Genomic DNA, 19,602 nt, shown 5'->3' with positions numbered 1-19,602 from the left:
GTGTCAATTTGTGACGGCTGTACAATTAGACACGTGTCTCCAAAGACACGTGTCAAATTGGACGCGTGTCTACAGTAACGGGTACCGTAGACACGCGTCAAAATGCTTGTATTTTTGTAGTGATTAGGCGCTGAAACAATCACGTGGTGTGGAGTCCACCGCAGAAAGAGACAAGAAAGCTAGTTGTCCCAGTTGCGTTGGACTCGGTCTTGGCTTCTTTCTTCTTTCTCCATTATTACTCCCGTCTGACTGTTTGGTGTACAAAGCAAAACATAGCTTGCAATTATCTCCCTTTCCTGTGCTCTTTGCAATCACGTACCTTCCTTCATTTCCTTTCATTTCTTCCATTACAAACCAGAGAAAACATGGCTGAGGCCTTAGTGGGAGGAGCGTTTCTCTCTGCCTTCCTCAAAGTGTTATTTGACAGAAGGGCGTCTCGCAAGTTCATTGACTTCTTTCGGGGGCGAAAAGTCACTGATGGACTCTTAGAAAAGTTGGAGACAATGTTGCGGTCCGTGAATGCAGTGCTCGAAGACGCGAAGGAGAAGCAAGTTACAAAACCTGATGTGAACAAGTGGCTCGATGACCTGAAAGATGCTGTGTATCATGCAGACGACATCTTGGATGAGATTGCTACTAAAGCCTTGCGCCTCGAGGTGGATGCTGAATTTCAAACTGCTGCAAGTAAGGTACGAACCCTAATCTCTACTTCTTCCTTTTTCAAGAAGATAGAACCGAAGATTAAAGATGTACACGAAAGATTGGAATTTCTAGCGAAACAAAAAGAGCATATGGGTCTGAGAGAAGGTGTTGGAGGAGACTCATCAAAAAGATTGCCCACGACTTCTTTGGTCCAAGAATCTGGTATTTTTGGTAGGAATGATGATAAGGAAAAAATAATAAGCAAACTGTGCTCAGATGATGCAACAGGCAACGAAAATCCATGTGTGATTCCAATAGTCGGCATGGGAGGAATTGGCAAGACCACCCTTGCTCAGCTTGTATACAAGGACAAGTGGGTGAAGGACAATTTTGATCTTAAGGCTTGGGTTTGTGTTTCGAATGAGTTTGACGTGTTCAGGGTAACTAAAACAGTTCTAGAGGCAATGACTTCGTCAACTAGTGATATCAAAGATCTAAATCTGCTTCAAGTTACACTAGAGGAGAAATTGGTAGGGAGGAAATTCCTACTTGTTTTAGATGATGTATGGAATGAGAATTCTGATAATTGGGATGCCTTAAGCAGTCCATTTAAATCTGGGGCAATAGGAAGTACAATCATTGTAACAACACGCAATGAAGGTCTTGCATCAATTATGGGCGCTGTTTCGATTGATCGTCTAAAGCCGTTACTGGAAGAAGATTGTTGGTCACTATTTGCAAAACATGCATTCCACGATTATAACTCTGATGCACGTCCAAAGCTAGAAGTAATAGGTAAACAAATTGTGAAAAAGTGTAAAGGTCTACCTTTAGCGGCCAAGACAATTGGGAGTCTCTTACGATTTAAACTAGATATTAATGAGTGGGAGAAGATATTGAAGAGCGAATTATGGGATTCGCCAATAAACAAGACAAACATTCTTCCAGCTTTAAGATTAAGTTACAAATATCTTCCCTCACATTTAAAGCAATGCTTTGCTTACTGTTCAATATTTCCTAAAGATTATGTTTTTGAAAAAGATGACGTAGTCTTTCTATGGATGGCAGAAGGTTTTCTAGAAGAAACTAGAAACAAAACAATGGAAGAAATTGGTCATGAATACTTCCTTGATCTAGCATCAAGATCGTTGTTCGAGCAATCAAGTGATGATATATCAAGTTTTGTAATGCATGATCTTGTTAACGACTTGGCAACTTTTGTATCTGGACAATTTACCTTTAGATTGGATGATGACCATTCTCAGGAAATTATGAACAAGACTCACCATTTTTCGTATGTCAGAAGCAAATATGATAACTATAAGAAGTTTGAGTCTCATTACAAGGCTACTCGATTGCACACATTCCTACCATTGAAGTTGCCACGAAGATACGAGTACTTCTTCTTATCTAAAAGAGTACTACTTGATTTACTGCCAAAGCTAAGATGCTTGCGGGTGCTCTCTCTATCTCACTATCGAAATATGACTGAGTTGCCCGAATCAATTGGCAAAATTAAGCATCTACGTTATTTGAACCTTTCTTCCACTGCAATTAAAAGGTTGTCTGATTCCATATGTAAGTTGTACAATTTACAAACATTAAATTTATCAGGTTGTAAAGATCTTTCTGTATTGCCAATAGAGATGCAAAAACTCATTAATTTACGTCATCTTGATATCAGCGGAACAACCATAAAAGAGATGCCAATGCAGCTAGGCAGACTAAAATGTCTACAAACATTAACTAAATTTATTGTCAGCAAACATAGTGGGGCTTCCATTGAAGAGTTGGAAAATTTTGCAAATCTTCGAGGAAAGCTTTCTATTTTAGAGCTCCAAAACGTTGTATCTCCTATGGATGCTCTGAAAGCATGCTTGAAAGATAGGAAGTACCTTGAGGAGTTGGTGTTGGAATGGAATGCATCTAATATTTCAGAATGTCAAATGTCTTTACTTGACAATCTTCGGCCCCATAGTAACTTGAAAAGTCTCACTATCAATAACTATGGCGGTGAAAGTCTTTCAGATTGGATTTGGCATCATTCATTCTCTAATATAGCATCCCTTCGCCTAGAAAATTGCAAATGTTGTCATAACTTGCCACCACTTGGATGGCTACCCTGTTTGAAAGACCTCTATGTTCTTGGGTTTGAACGTGTTGTTAATGTGGATCTTGAGTTTTATGGCAGCGATTCTTCAACAGTTAAACCATTTGGAGCCCTTCAAAATCTAAGGTTCGAGCGAATGTTAAATTTGGAGGAATGGTCTTCTTTTGGTGCCGAAAATGAAGATGGAGCTTTTTGTCGACTTCGAGAGCTTTATATTTATAATTGTCCTAAGTTAAAAGCAGGGCTACCCGTCCATCTTCCTTCTTTAGCGAAATTTGAGATTCATGAATGTCCTCAGCTGGTAGCTTCACTCCCAAGGGCTCCTGTTGTACGCGAATTGCAGCTGAGAGATTGTAACGAGGTTCTGTTAAAGGAATTGCCAACTAAATTGCGAAAGCTCACAATTGGAAGATTTGACGCACTAGAGTCCCTTCCCATGGGAATGGTGGCCTCCAACAACTGTCTTTGTAAAGACCAAGAAAATAAATAGGGGTTTAGCAATTAATAAATTGTGTTTATTAAATAGATGGGACAAATAATTATATTCTAGGTAGTAATATTTATATTATGGAGATATAATATAATGGAGCTAAAATAGAGTAATAATAATAATAATGGGTTTATTTTGTTTAACTAAAAATAAGCTCATCTAGTGTTGTAAAATCACACTTGATGATTTAATTAAGAAAAGTGAAGAGATAAATGTAGAATATTATTAATAGGTCGATTGCAATTAAATAATGATAGGTGGAATTGGGGTGATAAATAATATAAGATAGTTTCATTTTATTTTGTGGGCTTGTATGTTTTAGAAATGGTAGCCCATGGGTAAAAATGGGGGATTAAAATACCATCTTGGCCCATGTGAAAATTGACAAGTTTTAGCCCCACTTTATTCTCATTTCTACTTAAGCTTGAGGGGTATCTTGGTAATCACATAACCTTGGCTCTTCTTTTCCTTAGTTCACGCATCCCTCTCCCATTTTTCCCCACTTGTTGACTTTTCTCACTTAGGATAGGGCCACACTTATTTCTTTTCTTTTTGGTTTCACATGGCTCACTCTTCTTGCTTAGACGTGATTCCCATCAATAAACAATGAGAAACACACACAAGCAACACACTTCTCTCCTTCAGATTTTTCTTTTCTTTTCTTCCTTTTTCTCCTCTGTAATGTATTTATATTTTCCGTATATATTCTGTAATGCTAAATGTAAAGAAAGGATAGAGTTATGGAAGAGAATAGAGGTGGAAGATGATAATTGCAAGCTGGACCTTCGAGGGTTCCAGAACCTCCATGCTTTATTAGAGAAAGCTTAAACTCAAGAAACTGTTTACAACAATGAACATGACTTTTCAATACTCCTGGGCTTTGGGCTATATAGTGGATTACAAACTTAACCACTAACAACCCAAACCACCAGCGTCAACTAATTCTTACAACTTGACCCAACTACTAACAGAAAGCCTCTATGCTTACAACTGAAAAGAAATACAATTACCATAAACTCCTCAACCGACAGACAAAGCCAGCTCACCCTCATTTGTCTGCTCCAGCTCACCTCGAGCCCAGCACCCAACAGAAGACAAGACCACTTCCGCAAATCTCAAAGTCTCTCTTCCATGAGCTTCCAGATACCATCCTCTCCATTTGTCATCCCAAAACTCCCCCATTACAATCTCCTCCCCTTCACAACACCTTGCCCACAAGGTGGGGATACAACTCACAAAGCTTCCAGTATCCTTCCCAAGTATTTTCTTCTACTGGTGCTCCTCGCCACTTAACCAACACCTCCGTAAAAGATCGCCCGTGTTTCTTGACAACCCGACGCTCCATAATCTGTTCCGGTTCCGGTTTAATCTCTCCATTTGCATCAACTGGGGGCAGAGTAGAAAGATGATGGATATGCTGACCCACTTTCTGTTTCAGGCAAGAAACGTGAAAAACTGGGTGTATCCGAGCCTCAGCCGGCAAGTCCAATCGATAGGCCACAGAACCGATACGCTGCAAAACTTTGAAAGGACCAAAGAATCTTGGAGACAACTTCATGTTTTTCCGCATAGCCACAGTTTTCTGCCTATAAGGCTAAAGTCGCAGGTAAACCCAATCACTTATTTGAAATTCCCTCTCAGTTCTGCATCTATCTGCTTGTGTTTTCATTCTGTTCTGAGCCAAATGCAAATTGTCTCGTAGGGTATTGATTAATTGATTCTTATTCTGTAAATGGTCATCTACTGCATTATTGTGAGCCAACCCTGGAACATAGGACATTAATGTAGGAGGAAGAATACCATAGAGTGCTTCAAAAGGAGTCATCCTAGAAGAAGCGTGATGGCTGGTATTATACCACCATTCAGCTAACGGAAGCCAAAAACTCCACTCCTTAGGCTTACAACCTGCATAGCATCTTAAGTACCCTTCCAAACACTTATTCAAAGCCTCTGACTGACCATCCAATTGAGGATGATAAGCTGAACTATAGGCCAGATTAACTCCTTGCAGCCGAAAAAGCTCCTGCCAAAAAGTACTAGAAAAGATGGGATCTCTATCCGAGACAATCGTCTTAGGTATCCCATGCAACTTCACAACATTAGAAAAGAACAAATGGGCCACAATAGAAGCTGTATAAGGGTGTGAAAGAGCAATAAAATGCCCATATTTAGTAAGTCGATCAATGACTACCAAAATTACATTAAACCCTTTTGAAGTCGGCAATCCTTCAATAAAGTCCATGGAAATATCATTCCATATCTGTAAGGGCACCGGTAAAGGTTGCAACAACCCTGGAGGATGAATAAGTTCACTCTTACTTTCCTAGCACACTGTGCACTCCTGCACTAATTGTTTGATATCCTTCCTCATACCTTTCCAGAAAAAATCTGATATAGCCCTCTGTACAGTCTTATGATAACCCGAATGGCCTGCACTGGGATTTGAATGAAGATACTGTAAGATCTGAGCCTTGAAATCAGAATTTTTAACAATAAACAATCTGCCCTTGTACAGAATAAGCCCCTGCTGGAGAGAATAACCCTTAGGATACCCCTGCCCTTGCTGTAAGTTGATCAACAGCTCTTTCGTAGAAGGATCAGACATATAACTAGACTTCAAGTCCTCTACCCAAGTAGGAGTAGGAAATGAGATTAAAGAGACACTTAAATGACCCTCTTCATGTAACTCTTTAAATTGCCTGGAAAGGGCATCAGCCACCTTATTTTCTGTCCCTTTCTTATATTCAATTGTAAAATCATATCCCAACAGCTTTGTAATCCAACGCTGTTGAGACACTGTGCCCACTTTCTGTTCGAGCAAGAATTTTAAAGACTGATGATCAGTTTTTACTTTAAAAGTCTGCCCAAGTAAATAGGGTCGCCACCTCTGCATTGCTGAAACCAATGATAAGAGCTCCTTTTCATAAGTAGAATAAAAAAGTGCCCAACCCTTCAAAGCTTGGCTGAAAAAAGCAATAGGCTGCCCCTGCTGCATTAACACTGCTCCCAACCCAGTACCACTTGCATCACATTCAATAACAAAAGGAAGTGTAAAATCCGGCAGCCTTAACACTGGCGGACTCGTCACAGCCAGTTTAAGTTGATTGAAAGCTTCAGTAGCTTGTGTAGACCACTAAAAAGAATTCTTCTTCAAAAGTTGGGTTAAAGGAGCTGCTATCATTCCATACCCCCGAATAAACTTGCGGTAATATCCAGTTAATCCCACAAAACCCCTCAAAGATTTAATGGTTGAAGGAATAGACCAGTTAAGCATGGCTTGAATCTTCATAGGATCAGCTCGAACCCCCTTTTCTGAGATTAAATGCCCAAGGTACTCAATTTCAGCAACTCCAAACCTACACTTGGATTGCTTAGCATATAATTGATGCTGTTTAAGGGTTTGCAACACCTCTCTCACATGCAACAAATGAGTCTCCATATCTTGGCTATAAACCAAGATGTCATCAAAAAAAACCAAAACAAATCTCCTCAAAAATGGTCTAAAAACCGAATTCATCAACCCTTGGAAAGTTGATGGAGCATTTGTAAGGCCAAAGGGCATCACAAGGAATTCATAATGACCCTCGTGTGTCCGAAAAGCCGTCTTCGGAATATCTTCAGTCTTGACCCTGATTTGATGGTAACCGAACCTTAAGTCCAGTTTAGAGAACACCTTAGCTCCAAATAACTCATCCAATAATTCATCAATCACTGGTATAGGAAACTTATCTTTAATAGTTTCCTGATTTAAGGACCTATAGTCCATGCACATTCGCCAACTACCGTCCGCTTTTCTTACCAACAAAACTGGGGACGAAAAAGGACTTTGGCTATGTCTAATTACCCCTGTTTGCAGCAACTCTTTCACAATCTTCTCAATTTCAGTTTTCTGGTAATAGGGATAACGATATGGCCTGAAACAAACAGGCTTAGTACCTTCCTTAAGCAAAATCTGATGATCATGAGACCTCTGAGGTGGTAACCCCTTTGGCTCTTCAAACACCATACCAAACTCTGTAATTAAGGCTTGTAAATCCTCATGTATATCAGTTAAAGATAATGCCTGAAAATGAGGTAACATCTGCAAGACTAACCCCTTAGCTGAAACAGAAGCATTTTTAAAGAATTTAGGACTATCCTCCACTGTAAGACCAGCTGAATTCAACCCTGTGAGAATTATAGGTTTCCCAAAAAAGAGTAAACCTCAAGGTCAACTGCAGAAAATCCCAAATGATCAGTCCTAATGTCCGAAGCCATTGTACTCCTAACACCATATCACAACCTCCCAAGGATAGAATATAAAATTCTGTAGTTAAGATGACCCCCTGAACCTTCAAAGAAACATCACTACACTGCCCCTCACTCTGAATTGTATCTCCATTAGCCACTTTAATTGTAATTCTTGTATGTGACATAATCGACAGCTGAGTTTTCTTGATAATCGAGGGATCTAAGAAGTTGTGGGTGCTGCCTGAGTCAATTAGAATGACTACCATTTGCCCCCGAATGAAACCTACTACTCTCATTGTGTGAGGAGTTGGAGTACCAGAAATCGTATGTAAAGAAATTTCTGGTAAGTTCACTCCTAATTCCTCTATCCCTTCTTCTTCAATACAAACAGAATTATCTGCCATATCCTGTTCCCACTCCATTCCTTGAATTAAGAAAATTCTAAGGGTTTTGCAGACATGGGATTGGCTATACTTATCATCACAATAATAGCACAATCCTTTCTCCCTTCTTTCCCTCATTTGGGCCCTAGAAATTCTTTGGGTAGGCAAAGACTTAGGCTGGACAGAATTAGAAGAAGTAGTCTGACCTGCCAACAATGGGCTAGACCCACTAGAATTACCACATTCGGATTGTTTACTAAACCCATAAGAATTTCTTGCACTCTTATAGGGTTTCCTGGTAGAATTCATGAATTCTTCCTGGATTTTAGCCAATGAAAAAGCTGTATTGAGGCTGTCAGGATTCAACATTCTAACCGGTAGCCTAATCTCATCCTTCAACCCACTTAAAAAACAACTGATTTTATTCTGGTAAGAGACTCCTCCTCTTAAACGATTGGACAATGATTCAAACTGAGTTTTATAAGCTGTGACAGTTGTAGACTGCTTAAGCCTCATCATAGCCTCCATTGGATCATCATAAGCTGAGGGACCAAAACGAGTCTGTAATTCCCTAACAAACACGTCCCAATAAGGAAAAAGACCATTATCCTCCCCATCTTGAAACCAAACTAAAGCATCTCCTTGTAAATAGAAAGAAGCAACTTTAACTTTGCGATTCTCAGGGACTTGGTAAAATTCAAAATACTGGTTGGCCTTATACACCCAATTGGATGGATCCTCACCATCAAAAGTGGGAAGGTCCAAACGTAGCTGACAGGGTTGAGCGTTCCTACTCCCACTACCCGAACTATCATGATTATACAAATCGTCATTATTTCTACTCATTTCATTATCATGAACAACAGGGGATTTAAACTTTACCATTTTCTTGATTTCCTCCACGAATGCTCTGAACTGCAACTGTAAATCTTCCGCAAACCGAGCCTCCAACCGTGACTCCATCTGAGATTGGGAACTCTGAACCTCCTTCCGAAACTCCAAAGTAGACTCGTTCACATCCTGAAATTGGCACTGAATCTGCTTCAGCTGCTCCTGATTTGCCTTCACCGATTCTGCCAACTGTGAAACTCTTGTTCCATCCGCCATTTAGAGGATCGTAGACTCACTGATACCACTTGTAATGTATTTATATTTTCTGTATATATTCTGTAATGCTAAATGTAAAGAAAGGATAGCGTTATGGAAGAGAATAGAGGTGGAAGATGATAATTGCAAGCTGGACCTTCGAGGGTTCCAGAACCTCCATGCTTTATTAGAGAAAGCTTAAACTCAAGAAACTGTTTACAACAATGAACATGACTTTTCAATACTCCTGGGCTTTGGGCTATATAGTGGATTACAAACTTAACCACTAACAACCCAAACCACCAGCGTCAACTAATTCTTACAACTTGACCCAACTACTAACAAAAAGCCTCTATGCTTACAACTGAAAAGAAATACAATTACCATAAACTCTTCAACCGACAGACAAAGCCAGCTCACCCTCATTTGTCTGCTCCAGCTCACCTCGAGCCCAGCACCCAATAGAAGACAAGACCACTTCCGCAAATCTCAAAGTCTCTCTTCCATGAGCTTCCAGATACCATCCTCTCCATTTGTCATCCCAAAACTCCCCCATTACATCCTCTTTGTTCTCCCGCACAGATCAGTCCTTCCCCTTTCTTTCTTTTCCCTTCTTTCTTCTTTCTCTCCCCGTGCGTTACCATTCCTCTTCTCTTTGGCTCAGCTGGTGAACACCCGAGTGGGACCCGACTAGTGGGTCAACAACGGTAGAACCAGACGACGTCGGCGGGGCTGAGGGCGCGACTTCCGGTGCGTCGTCACCGGTGAACCTTGGAGACACGATCTCTGGCGATGTGATGTGATTTCCAACGAAAATCGGTGGGGATTTCCAGATTTAGGTGGCTTAGAATTCCAGATTTATGGGTAAGGTTTCCTCTTCTTTCTTGTCTTTGATTCCACCTCCATTTCCCTTATTTTTCTATAAACTGGATGGGTTTCCTTTTGGGTTGATTTAGGTTGAAATCTTAGAGTTTTATGGGTTATTGATTGTGCTTGTAAATTAGGGTTTATGCTAAGCAAAAATAGTTTGATTTGGGGTTTTGGTTTGAGATGAAAACCTAGGGTTTTATAGTGAATTTTGGAGAGGATGGCTGAATATATGTATGTGGATTTATGGAGTATTGGTTGTGTTAATGGATGGTTTTGGTGGTAGTTTAGGGAGGTTTTTTGATGATGTTTAGTTGGAACTTTGAGGAGTGTATTTTGTTATTAAAGAGTATGTAAGAATCCCTAAGCTTGATGGGTTGAATTAATTTAAGGCTTTGAGGTGTTTAAAACTCTAAATTGTTAATTAGTAGATTAATTACATTTAGAGTGTTATTTAATCCTAAATTATCTATGACTTTTATGAAAAATAGGTATTAATGGGGTTAGGTTCTAATATAAATAATTTGTATAAATTGGAGATTTTAATTGTAAACCTAAGTATGTAACTATGTATAGGTCTAGTTAATTAATGGTTGGATTCCTTGTTATGCTTGTATGGGTATGTTGATTAAGAATTGATGTTAGGCTTTGGTGAACATTGGGTTATGAGGTATATAGAATTTTGACGGTAAATGGTGGTTTGTTGATGATTATTGTTATGAGATTTTGGTAGAAGGTATGAGGATATTTCCACTTGTGAGAGAAGTTGGTCTTAATATGTAAAATGAAGATTTTGAGTATATGTTGGATAAATTTGAATCGATTATAGTTGGATTCTTTGCAACGGACCATTTGGGATATTTGTTTAAGTTTTGATTCTTTGGCTTAGCTTAATTATGTAGAGTGATGATGTGGGGCTTAGGCGTTCACTTGGAGCTTTGGAATATGGTTATGGTTCTATAACCTAATTCCTTATGTGTTTATATAACAAAATAATAAATAGTTAAAGATGGAGATGACAAGGGATTTGTAATTTAATCCAATTAAGTCCTAAACCTAAACTACTCGGATGGTTAGAAACTAATATGAGTAAAAGTATTAAGTGTAACGGTTAAGACTAGAAGAACAAGAGTTGTAAATTATCTTAATAATCTTAAGTCAATAAGTGTGTATATATATGTGTGTGTGTGGGAATGCATAAATAGGCTCTGGGTTCATTTAGTAATATAATTAGGTAATTAGTGTTGTGTGTGTGTGTGTGTGTGTGTGTGTGGTAGGAATGCATAAATAGGCTCTGGGTTCATTTAGTAATATAATTAGGTAATTAGTGTTTGTCTATGTATTATAAAATACTTAAGTGTGTTATAAAGCTATGCTTAGCTTGATAAGCATTGTACGTGTACGTGTATGTGTGTATACATAAACATACATATGCATGTAAATGTGTTAAGTATATGTGGTTAACAATGACAATAAGATATAGTAATAATAAATAAACAAGATAAGACGTAAACCTATAACTAGTGACTAATCTAATAATAACTTAAGGTGTTTAGCTAGCTTTAGAAGCGAGTGACGTGACGTGTGAGCATGCGGGTAGTTTATGTGTCATAGAGTATAGAGTTCAATAGCATAGTCTAATGTTACCAATGTTTGCAGGATCGTGTCATAGTTGGAGACTTCAACGGGTTCTCCAATGTAGAGTTCGAGTCATGAGTCCAATGCAGCCAAGGTGGGTATTCCACTCACTGAGAAAGTATATATTTTTATATGTATTGGATTGATAAAAATATATATATTGTTTATGAAACCGAACCAACCATATGATGAAATGTATATGCTTTGAGATGATTTGTTTAGTTTTGATTATGTTTAAACTATATCAATGATGTTAAAGAGATAGTGTATGAGTGAAAAGTATTGAATAGATTTAAAGTGTTAAGTTCTGCGGTTGAGATTTAAATTATGCAAATTGTTTGAGAACATGTCATGTTGAAACTGCGTAGATTTGATAAAGAAACTAAGTTTTGAATGATTTCAAAGTGTTGGGTAAAATGCTGGATTTGTTTAGTTTTAAAAGGATGTGATTTAACAACTGCATGATTTGAGCATGATACAGTAGTGAAATATATACTGGTCAAGCACGGAACATTGAGCATGTAGTATAAAGCATACATCAACAGTAGTACAGCAGTAAAGGAACAGGATACACAGTAAAACAGCAGTTATCAGCATCGTGGGGGACCGAAGCCCCAGTAGACCCAGTCATGCATATCATATATAGCATTGTTTAATGAGTGATGTTTTTATGTTATGAGTAGATTTTACTAGACGTGTTGGTATGCATAAGTGTCTTAAATGAAAAGCGCTTATGTATATTTCTATCGGATAGTCATGTGTTAAGGTCATACATTGAACTTGAAAGTACATGGATACATGATTGCCCGAGTGCGAGTAATGGCATGTCTATGAGTAGAAAGGTTGACTGTTCTTGTTCTTCAGGAAAGACGTGTTAGCATGATTGAGTTTAGCTCTAGTGCTCTCATGATCTACTGACGTTCAAGGCACGAAGCTGAAATACGATTAGAGATGGTGTTGCGAGTGTTTTGTTGACGGATGTTGTCCTAGTACGGAAGAGTAAGATGCCATGTTCTTTTCTTAAGACTTATGTGTATACGTGATATCTGTGATGGAGTAATCGTGTGCACATATGTCCAAGCGACCGGTGAAAAGTATTATTATAGAGGGGTCTATATGTAGAGTCTTCCAAGCAGTAGATTGGAACTTCTACATATGTTCACAACTATATAGTATGTTTTAAATGTTTTCTAAATAGTCGGTGTTTGCTGCATTAACTATTGGTAAATTGTGGCTAATATAGTGCTCGCACGACTAAAAATAAAATAAGGGTTGGTTCTTTGTGAAAACTCAGTTAGTCTTATACCACTGAGGTCTTAGTATGAGGTATACTAAGGCGGTGAACTCATTATTTCACCTATGCGGATGTGGATACCACCACAACCGTGTAGATGATGTTTCTTTGGCTGTAGGTACTTCGGTATAGTCGATGGGTCGGTAGCAGTATGCTTGGGATATTATGACTGAAGCTCTCCGCGACAGTTGTAATTGTCGGACCACGGGTTGTCCACTATTTCATAGGATTGGTATGGCTTGTGACGTTTGTGTCACTTATTCTTTGTTAAGCCATTATTGTTATGTAAATATTGTGTTAATAAGACTTAAACAGATAGATGTTAAATGGCTCAATGCTATAATTAATTTGTGATAGATGTATGAGTTGTAATTTTCGCTATTTAGATTTATGTTTTCCGCTGCATAGATAGATGTATGTTATACTCTGATTATCAGGTACATGTTATGGGGCATGTGTCATATGTTGGCTGAGCGACACATAGTCGTGCCACTGTGATGACTCGTTTTACGTTTTGTATAAAAAAAAAAAAAAAAAAAAAAACGGGTCGTCACAGTCTTCAATCGTTAGAAATCTCAAACTGTATGAAGTTAGAGCTCCCAACACACTCACACTTTGTATCCCTTGAAACATTGCGGCTGGACGGTTGTGATTCCCTCAAGTCATTTTCTTTAGATTTATTCCCAGAGCTTTATAATTTAGATATCTGGAATTGTAAGAATATAGAATCTTTAACAGTTTCTGAACAACATGGACATGATTTAATGGCCTTGCGTCGTATTTACATTAGGGATTGCCCCAATTTTGTATCTTTTCCAAAAGGAGGAATTCGTGCCCCCGACCTTTCATCCTTTTCGGTCTCCAATTGTGAGAGTCTGATGTCTCTGCCAGAGAAGATGCATGTACTCCTTCCTTCTCTTAATTCTTTTCAAATTAGTTTATGTCCAAGAATTGAGTTGTTTCCTGAAGGAGGCTTGCCTTCCAATGTTAAATATATGAAAGTCTGGACATGTGACAAACTCTTTGCCAGACGGGCGGGATGGGGTTTGCCAAAACTCCTATCTCTTATAGTCAGTTGCACAAATGAAGACGTGGAGTCCTTTCCAGAGCCAGGGTTGCTGCCTTCTTGTCTGCCTGACCTTCGTATCTCTGGATTTCCAAATATGAAATCTTTGGACAACAAAGGGCTTCAAGACCTCACCTCTCTTCAACAATTGTTGGTCATGAACTGCCCCAAGCTCGAGTACATTCCAAAAGAGGGGTTGCCTACCTCCCTTTCAATAATAGAGATCATTAGATGCCCTTTGTTGAGGAAACGGTGGCAAAGCAAGAAAAAAAAAAGAGCGGCGAAACATTCCGGACGTCGATCACATATTGATTGATGATGAAGAATATATTGAATGAGCCAAAAGCCTCGGAATTATACATGCACATCATCTCGAAGGCGGCAACAACATATTCACTTAGGTAATTGTAAATATGATCCTCTTCCTTCTCGTAGTGACTTTCTTAATTTCTTTAATATATATGGATTTCTAATATAAGATATTTTCCTCAATTCCTTGTGGGTTCTTTTGCAGGTTCACCTTCCATTGTTATATATGCTTAGAATTGAAAATTTTTCGCTACTGCCCGCCCCAGTTGAATTTTCTTCTTAAGTTGCGTGCCTCCCTTTCTTCTATATGGATCAACAAATGCCCTAAGTTGAAGAAAGGAAACGAACAGCAAAGAGCTTGGGTTACAATTACGAGAAGCAAATAGAATTTGTGATCCTGCGAGGCATGAACTCTTGAAGGTTAGCTAATTAATCTATTTTCTAAATATTTTGTTCAATTTTTCTCAAATTGTGTCTCTTTTATATTGGCTAAATCGCAGCATATGTATTGATCTAATTTAGTTATATCTGGAATGTGCAAGAACGTGTGAAATTCATAATATCACAATCAAACACCAGTAAATGCAATTCATTTCATTTAATTTTGAATTTTGAATTTTGAAATTCATTTCATTTAATTTTAAATTTCAAAATATCAATATCAAACACCAGTAAATGCAATTCATTTCATCTAATCTGCGAATGAGCTCTAGCCAAAATGAAGACTCTTTCCCGGTAAGAAGAGTCTTAAAAGGCAATCTTAGCAATCTTAAAAGGCAGAAAAGTTATTGAACTCCCATACGAATATTTCGGGTCTTTTAGACTATTTTTATGTTTGTTCTAAGGGTATGGTATGTAAGAGGGCAGTGAAAACTAAATCCTTATTTGGCCGGTAAAACTGTTTTCATTTCAACTGTCATTCATTGTTGAAGAGTTATTATATATTTACTCGTGTGTGTTTTTGTCAATGACAGGTACAACATGGGTGTAATACCATCGAAGCAAAATATTGATGCTCTAAAAGTTAGTGTTTTCTGGTATGTATGTCCCTTAGCGTCCATTAAAAAAGAAGTGTTCATCTCATAGAATCAATATGGTTTTGATCAATTGCACTATGGGCTAATTGTAACATAAGATTTTTGTTCATCTCTAGGAATGGTGTTGTTTTCAATTGGATTATAGGGGCTAATTGTCAATAAAATTAATCCTTCATGGAACAAAGTGCTTTGCCACTTTTTAGTTCTTCCTGTAAGTCGGCTTTCAATCGAAACAATCAAAATGTTTATTTCAGTGATTTGTGTTTCTGCAAATCTCAATTCCACTGTCTTTCCTCAATTCCTTGTGGGTTCTTTTGTAGGGTCACCTTCCATTGTCATATGCTTAGAATTGAAAATCTTTTGGTGCTTCTGGCCAATCTCCTTCCCATTTGGGATTTTCCTCTTAAGACGAAGGGTTGCTTGCCTCCCTTTTTATAGTAGAAATCAACAAATGCCTTTTGTCGAGGAAACAGTGGCAAACCAAGAAACAAAAAAGAACGGCGAAAGATTCCTAACGTCGATCACATACTGATTCATGGTGAATATATTGGATGAGCTAAAATCCTTGCAAGAGTCCCATTTTCTGTTATAATGCATGCACATCATCTCAAAGGCGACAACAATAGGTTCAACTTTTACACTTATGTAATTGCTCTTTTCAATCAGCTAATTATGAATATGATCCTCTTGCTTCTTGTAATAACTTTCTCAAATTCTTTCATACATATGGTTTTCTAATATTTTTATCGTCTGATAAATTTCTCTTTGTTTTATCACTAACTAATTTGAGTTTTTCTAATATTGATTGTATGGAAAATTTTCAGACAACAAAATATAGAAGATTGAAGAGCTCAGATAAAGAGTACAAGACACAGAGACGGACATATAGAATATGTTGTATTTGCTCCTTGAATGCAAAAAGGTCAGCCAAAATTTCCAGCACCTAATACTGGGTTCAGATTTTCTCAAACTGGTCACTTTTATATTCGTCATATTCATGCCCATGAATTGTTTTTCTTTTTAATAAAGTTTGTAGGATTTTTTATTTTTTATTGGAAAATTGTAACATATATATATCAAATCTGATTTAGTAGGGACCAGTGCAGCTTCCAATTGGATCATGAGCAAATTATTGTTTATTTTTATGAAACAGAGTGCTTAACTACTTGGAAGTTCTTCCATTACTTGACCGTTCTCCGTTCTTAAAATCTCTAATTTTCCAAACATAAAATCTTTGGACAAGAAGGGGCTTCAACCGCTGACATCTCTGGAAGAATAATGGATCTATAACTGCCCTGTTCTCTAGTACATGCCAGAAGAGGGGCTACTTGCCTTCGTTTCTATTCTATTGATCAGCAAATGTCCTTTGTTAAAGAAATAGTATCATAGAAAAAAAGGAAGAGAATGGTGCAAGACTGCTCATGTCCATCTAATAATGATTGATGATGAATTGATTGAATATTTGAATGAGCTAAAATTATAGTAGGAATCCCCACTTAGGTACCTGCCTTTTTCTAATGTTTTGTCTCTCTTATAAGTTTATCTTTGGTTTATCTCTGTCTAATTGTTTTCCATTTTGATTGGTTAACTGTATGGAAATTATTTAATTGACAGAATGTAGGAGATGGAAGAGCTTGGTTATGAATACACAAAGTCGAGGCTTGCATATACACAGGTGTGGATTTTCTCTATTTTAATCTACTATTAATGCATTGTTATTTATTTTTTGATTCAGACATTTCCGTTACTGAACTTGTTCTGTGGCAACCTGTTGAACTTGTTCTGTGGTGCTAAATCAAGATCATGAGAAATTTTGGAACTTTAGATTTGCTGAAGTGTAGGCTTTGAATTACCAATCACTACCTTTTCTTCTGATAGTTGCTATGTGGGAAAAGGTAATCATTGGAAGCAGAGGATTTTTTGTGGCTATTGAATGATCCCTGTTAGGATGGTTAATGATTTTTGGTAACTAAAATGACAGGGTGCCTCATATCCAGCTTGCACTGCGCCAACTGTTGCAGGTTTTGATGCAAAACTGTTAACAGATTATCTGTTCATTAAACAATGCAGGTTTGTTTCCAATGGTGCTTTCTTTGTTTTGCTGTTAGTTTTTCTTTCAATATTTCAAAAACAACGATTTCTTAGAAAACCATGCACTGTCTCTTTCCATTAGTTCAAACTATGTACTGTCTCTTTCCTTAGTTTCTCATAGGAAACTACTAGATACTTGCTCTTCTATTAAGTTCAAAAATCGTTTGACAAACGTGTTGTGGTAATACATTGATATCCGAAAAGAAACAAGATAAAAAGGTTGTCTCTCTTTGCTTAAGCTAGGTGCTACATGTCCATAATTTTGTATATTGATATGATAGTTCATTTTATTCCTAACACTCATTTGTTCATATCATTGACAGAAATGGAAATTTTATATCGTTTGTCATCTAAGGACCCTTTGAAGTTCTCCAAGAGGTGGAAGCTTACCCTATATCAGAATCATCCTTAATTCTTACACATTCGTCGTCTATTCTCAGCCTTGTTGACGTGGTATGAATTTCTCCCTCATTTAAGGAGGTGGGCCCCGCTGGATTTGTAAGTCCTTGTGTGGGTTTTGGTTTGATTTCTAGCAAGAGAGACAAATAAAAGGGTACTAAAGTGAGAAAATAGAGACCAACCTTCATTTGTTTTCAGCAAAAGAAGAGTTTGTATTTCTTTCTTTTGGAGAATAATCTCTATTGTGTGATAATGAGATTTCGGTGTATTGGGGCTTTGGATTCTAAGTGATTTTCTTTTTATTATTTTGTACTCCGTCTTTTAATAGTGAATTTTCTTCGGGTTGTTTCCACCAGTGGATGTAGGCTTGTTAAGCTGAACCACTTAAATCTTGGTGTCTTGTGTGATTGATTTTTTGGTATCTTTTAATTTCTTGCAATCCACCCAACAATCATTCACACAATCTTCTTCTTCTAACTCAAAATCCATACTTAATTTATCTTTCAATTTCCTGAAAGTTGACCACTATCCAAAGATTGAAATGGAAAACGTGTCCTATCTATCACGACTTTATCTATAATCTATCAACAAAGTATACACAACTCTCAATACATCGTCGCATGATCTAATAATCTCTACTCCGAATTTTGGGTCTCATTTCTCCCACTCCATTATCCATATAAATGGTAGGAAAAAAATACAAACAATAATTCACTTCTTAAATTGCATGAAATTCAACCGGTCTTACAAAGAGCATGTACAGAACCACTCACTTATTCCAAACAAATTGACTGCACTCATCTGTCCGAGACAGGTAGGTCATGCAGTTGTCCTCTTTGTGGACTAATTCATATGATTTTCAATAATTTGGACAGTACATGTGAGAGAGCAATATGGAACCAACCTATCTTAATAGGTGGTTAGACAGTCCAAAAAGTATTTGGACGGACATATTTCATATAAACTCTCACAATGTATTATCTAAATTGCTGAAGCTCTCGATGCAATTCCAAAATTTCACTCTAACTCAATATTTAACTTTTGCTTTTTTTTTTTTTTAAAAAAAAAAAAAGAAGAAAAAAGAAAAGGACAATGACAGGGACTCGAAAAACAATTCTTGGAGTCCGAATGCGTCAAACAAACAGCATATCATGTATTGTGGGTGCAACCCCCAAATAATCATTGATACCTGTTAGAATATAAATTAAATGATTAATTTCATTGATTCCTATCAGTTTAAGCTTTTGGGATAAGTAATAATTTAGCATAGTATCATATGAATAAAGATTCCCTACAAATTCAAAAGCGAAAAAGAAAAAAGAAAAAAACTATATATAGTCTAAAATTACAAAATTCAGGCCCTTTCTTCCATTGAACAAATTGGAAAATGCCATCTACTAAACAAAAGTAATGTTACCAAAAAAACCAGCTGAAATATTTTTTTCCTCCCAAAATGCGTTTTCTTTCACTTTCCAGGAGATGCTTCTTCTTTAAAAAATTAAAAAACAGCTTTTGGCTTAAAGCTTTCTTAGTTATAAATCAATTATTAATTTTTATACATCATCAAAGGTTTAGAGCTGCTTAAAATTCAATGGTGTAGGAGAAATATCACCGAGTGAAAATTTAAGAATGAGAAGGGTTAAAATAGGAATCATCAAGATGTTTAAATTACGAGTGAGACCCAATACGTCTCTTTGATGCAGTGACCTAGAAATTGGGTCGCATAAAATAGTTGAAACATGTTATCAAAATGCATGAAATGAATTTATAAGTTACGTAGTTAACTTAGAAAAATGAGATCATGGATAGGAGTTGGGTAAAAATTCAGTGAATCATGCATGTACAGGTACTAAAAATAAAATTATTTAAAAAATGTTCCAATTCAATAGATTAAGCCCCCGTTTTGATAGAACCAAGGAGAAGGGGCAATCTCTCCTTTCCCCTCGTAATCGGGTACATC

The 19,602-nt window shown here is 37.3% G+C and overlaps 2 protein-coding genes and 2 long non-coding RNA genes across 7 annotated transcripts; 3 read left to right on the top strand and 1 right to left on the bottom strand.

Annotated features, from left to right (window-relative positions):
• The first annotated feature begins 275 nt into the window (after positions 1-275).
• LOC133879250 (putative disease resistance RPP13-like protein 1) lies at positions 276-3,242 on the top strand. Its single transcript, XM_062317779.1, has one exon. The coding sequence runs from the start codon at positions 366-368 to the stop codon at positions 3,240-3,242; it is 2,877 nt and encodes a 958-aa protein (XP_062173763.1). The 5' UTR covers positions 276-365.
• Positions 3,243-6,375: 3,133 nt separating this feature from the next.
• LOC133879249 (uncharacterized) lies at positions 6,376-8,962 on the bottom strand. The gene is made up of 2 exons (XM_062317778.1): positions 7,525-8,962; positions 6,376-7,409 (listed from the first exon to the last, which is right to left on the bottom strand). The coding sequence occupies exons 1-2, from the start codon at positions 8,960-8,962 to the stop codon at positions 6,376-6,378; spliced, it is 2,472 nt and encodes an 823-aa protein (XP_062173762.1).
• Positions 8,963-9,507: 545 nt separating this feature from the next.
• Positions 9,508-13,096, top strand: LOC133880395 (uncharacterized). Its single transcript, XR_009902259.1, has 3 exons — positions 9,508-9,805; positions 11,468-11,540; positions 12,838-13,096. It is a non-coding gene; the product is annotated as an uncharacterized LOC133880395 (long non-coding RNA).
• Positions 13,097-13,434: 338 nt separating this feature from the next.
• Positions 13,435-17,980, top strand: LOC133879417 (uncharacterized). 4 transcript variants are annotated; one of them, XR_009902076.1, is made up of 11 exons: positions 13,439-14,207; positions 14,321-14,535; positions 15,090-15,152; positions 15,269-15,363; positions 15,473-15,778; positions 15,977-16,074; positions 16,306-16,652; positions 16,767-16,827; positions 16,953-17,047; positions 17,134-17,222; positions 17,567-17,980. It is a non-coding gene; the product is annotated as an uncharacterized LOC133879417 (long non-coding RNA). The 4 variants fall into 4 exon arrangements; XR_009902074.1 differs by lacking the exon at positions 16,306-16,652 and having other exon boundaries at positions 13,457-14,207; XR_009902077.1 differs by lacking the exons at positions 15,269-15,363; positions 15,473-15,778 and having other exon boundaries at positions 13,435-14,207.
• The last annotated feature ends 1,622 nt before the right edge of the window (positions 17,981-19,602 follow it).

The sequence above is a fragment of the Alnus glutinosa genome, chromosome 10 (assembly GCF_958979055.1).
Source record: "Alnus glutinosa chromosome 10, dhAlnGlut1.1, whole genome shotgun sequence".
Classification (NCBI taxonomy): domain Eukaryota; kingdom Viridiplantae; phylum Streptophyta; class Magnoliopsida; order Fagales; family Betulaceae; genus Alnus; species Alnus glutinosa.
This window is presented reverse-complemented; position numbering and strand designations above follow the sequence as displayed.

Bases quoted from the DNA above. Each gene is read 5' to 3' on its own strand.
- LOC133879250 (XM_062317779.1), top strand. From the start codon at position 366: ATGGCTGAGGCCTTAGTGGGAGGAGCGTTTCTCTCTGCCTTCCTCAAA.
- LOC133879249 (XM_062317778.1), bottom strand. From the start codon at position 8,962: ATGGCGGATGGAACAAGAGTTTCACAGTTGGCAGAATCGGTGAAGGCA. The intron at 7,410-7,524 runs GTTGTGATATGG...TAATTCTCACAG, and splicing joins TTATATTCTATCCTTGGGAG to GGTTGAATTCAGCTGGTCTT.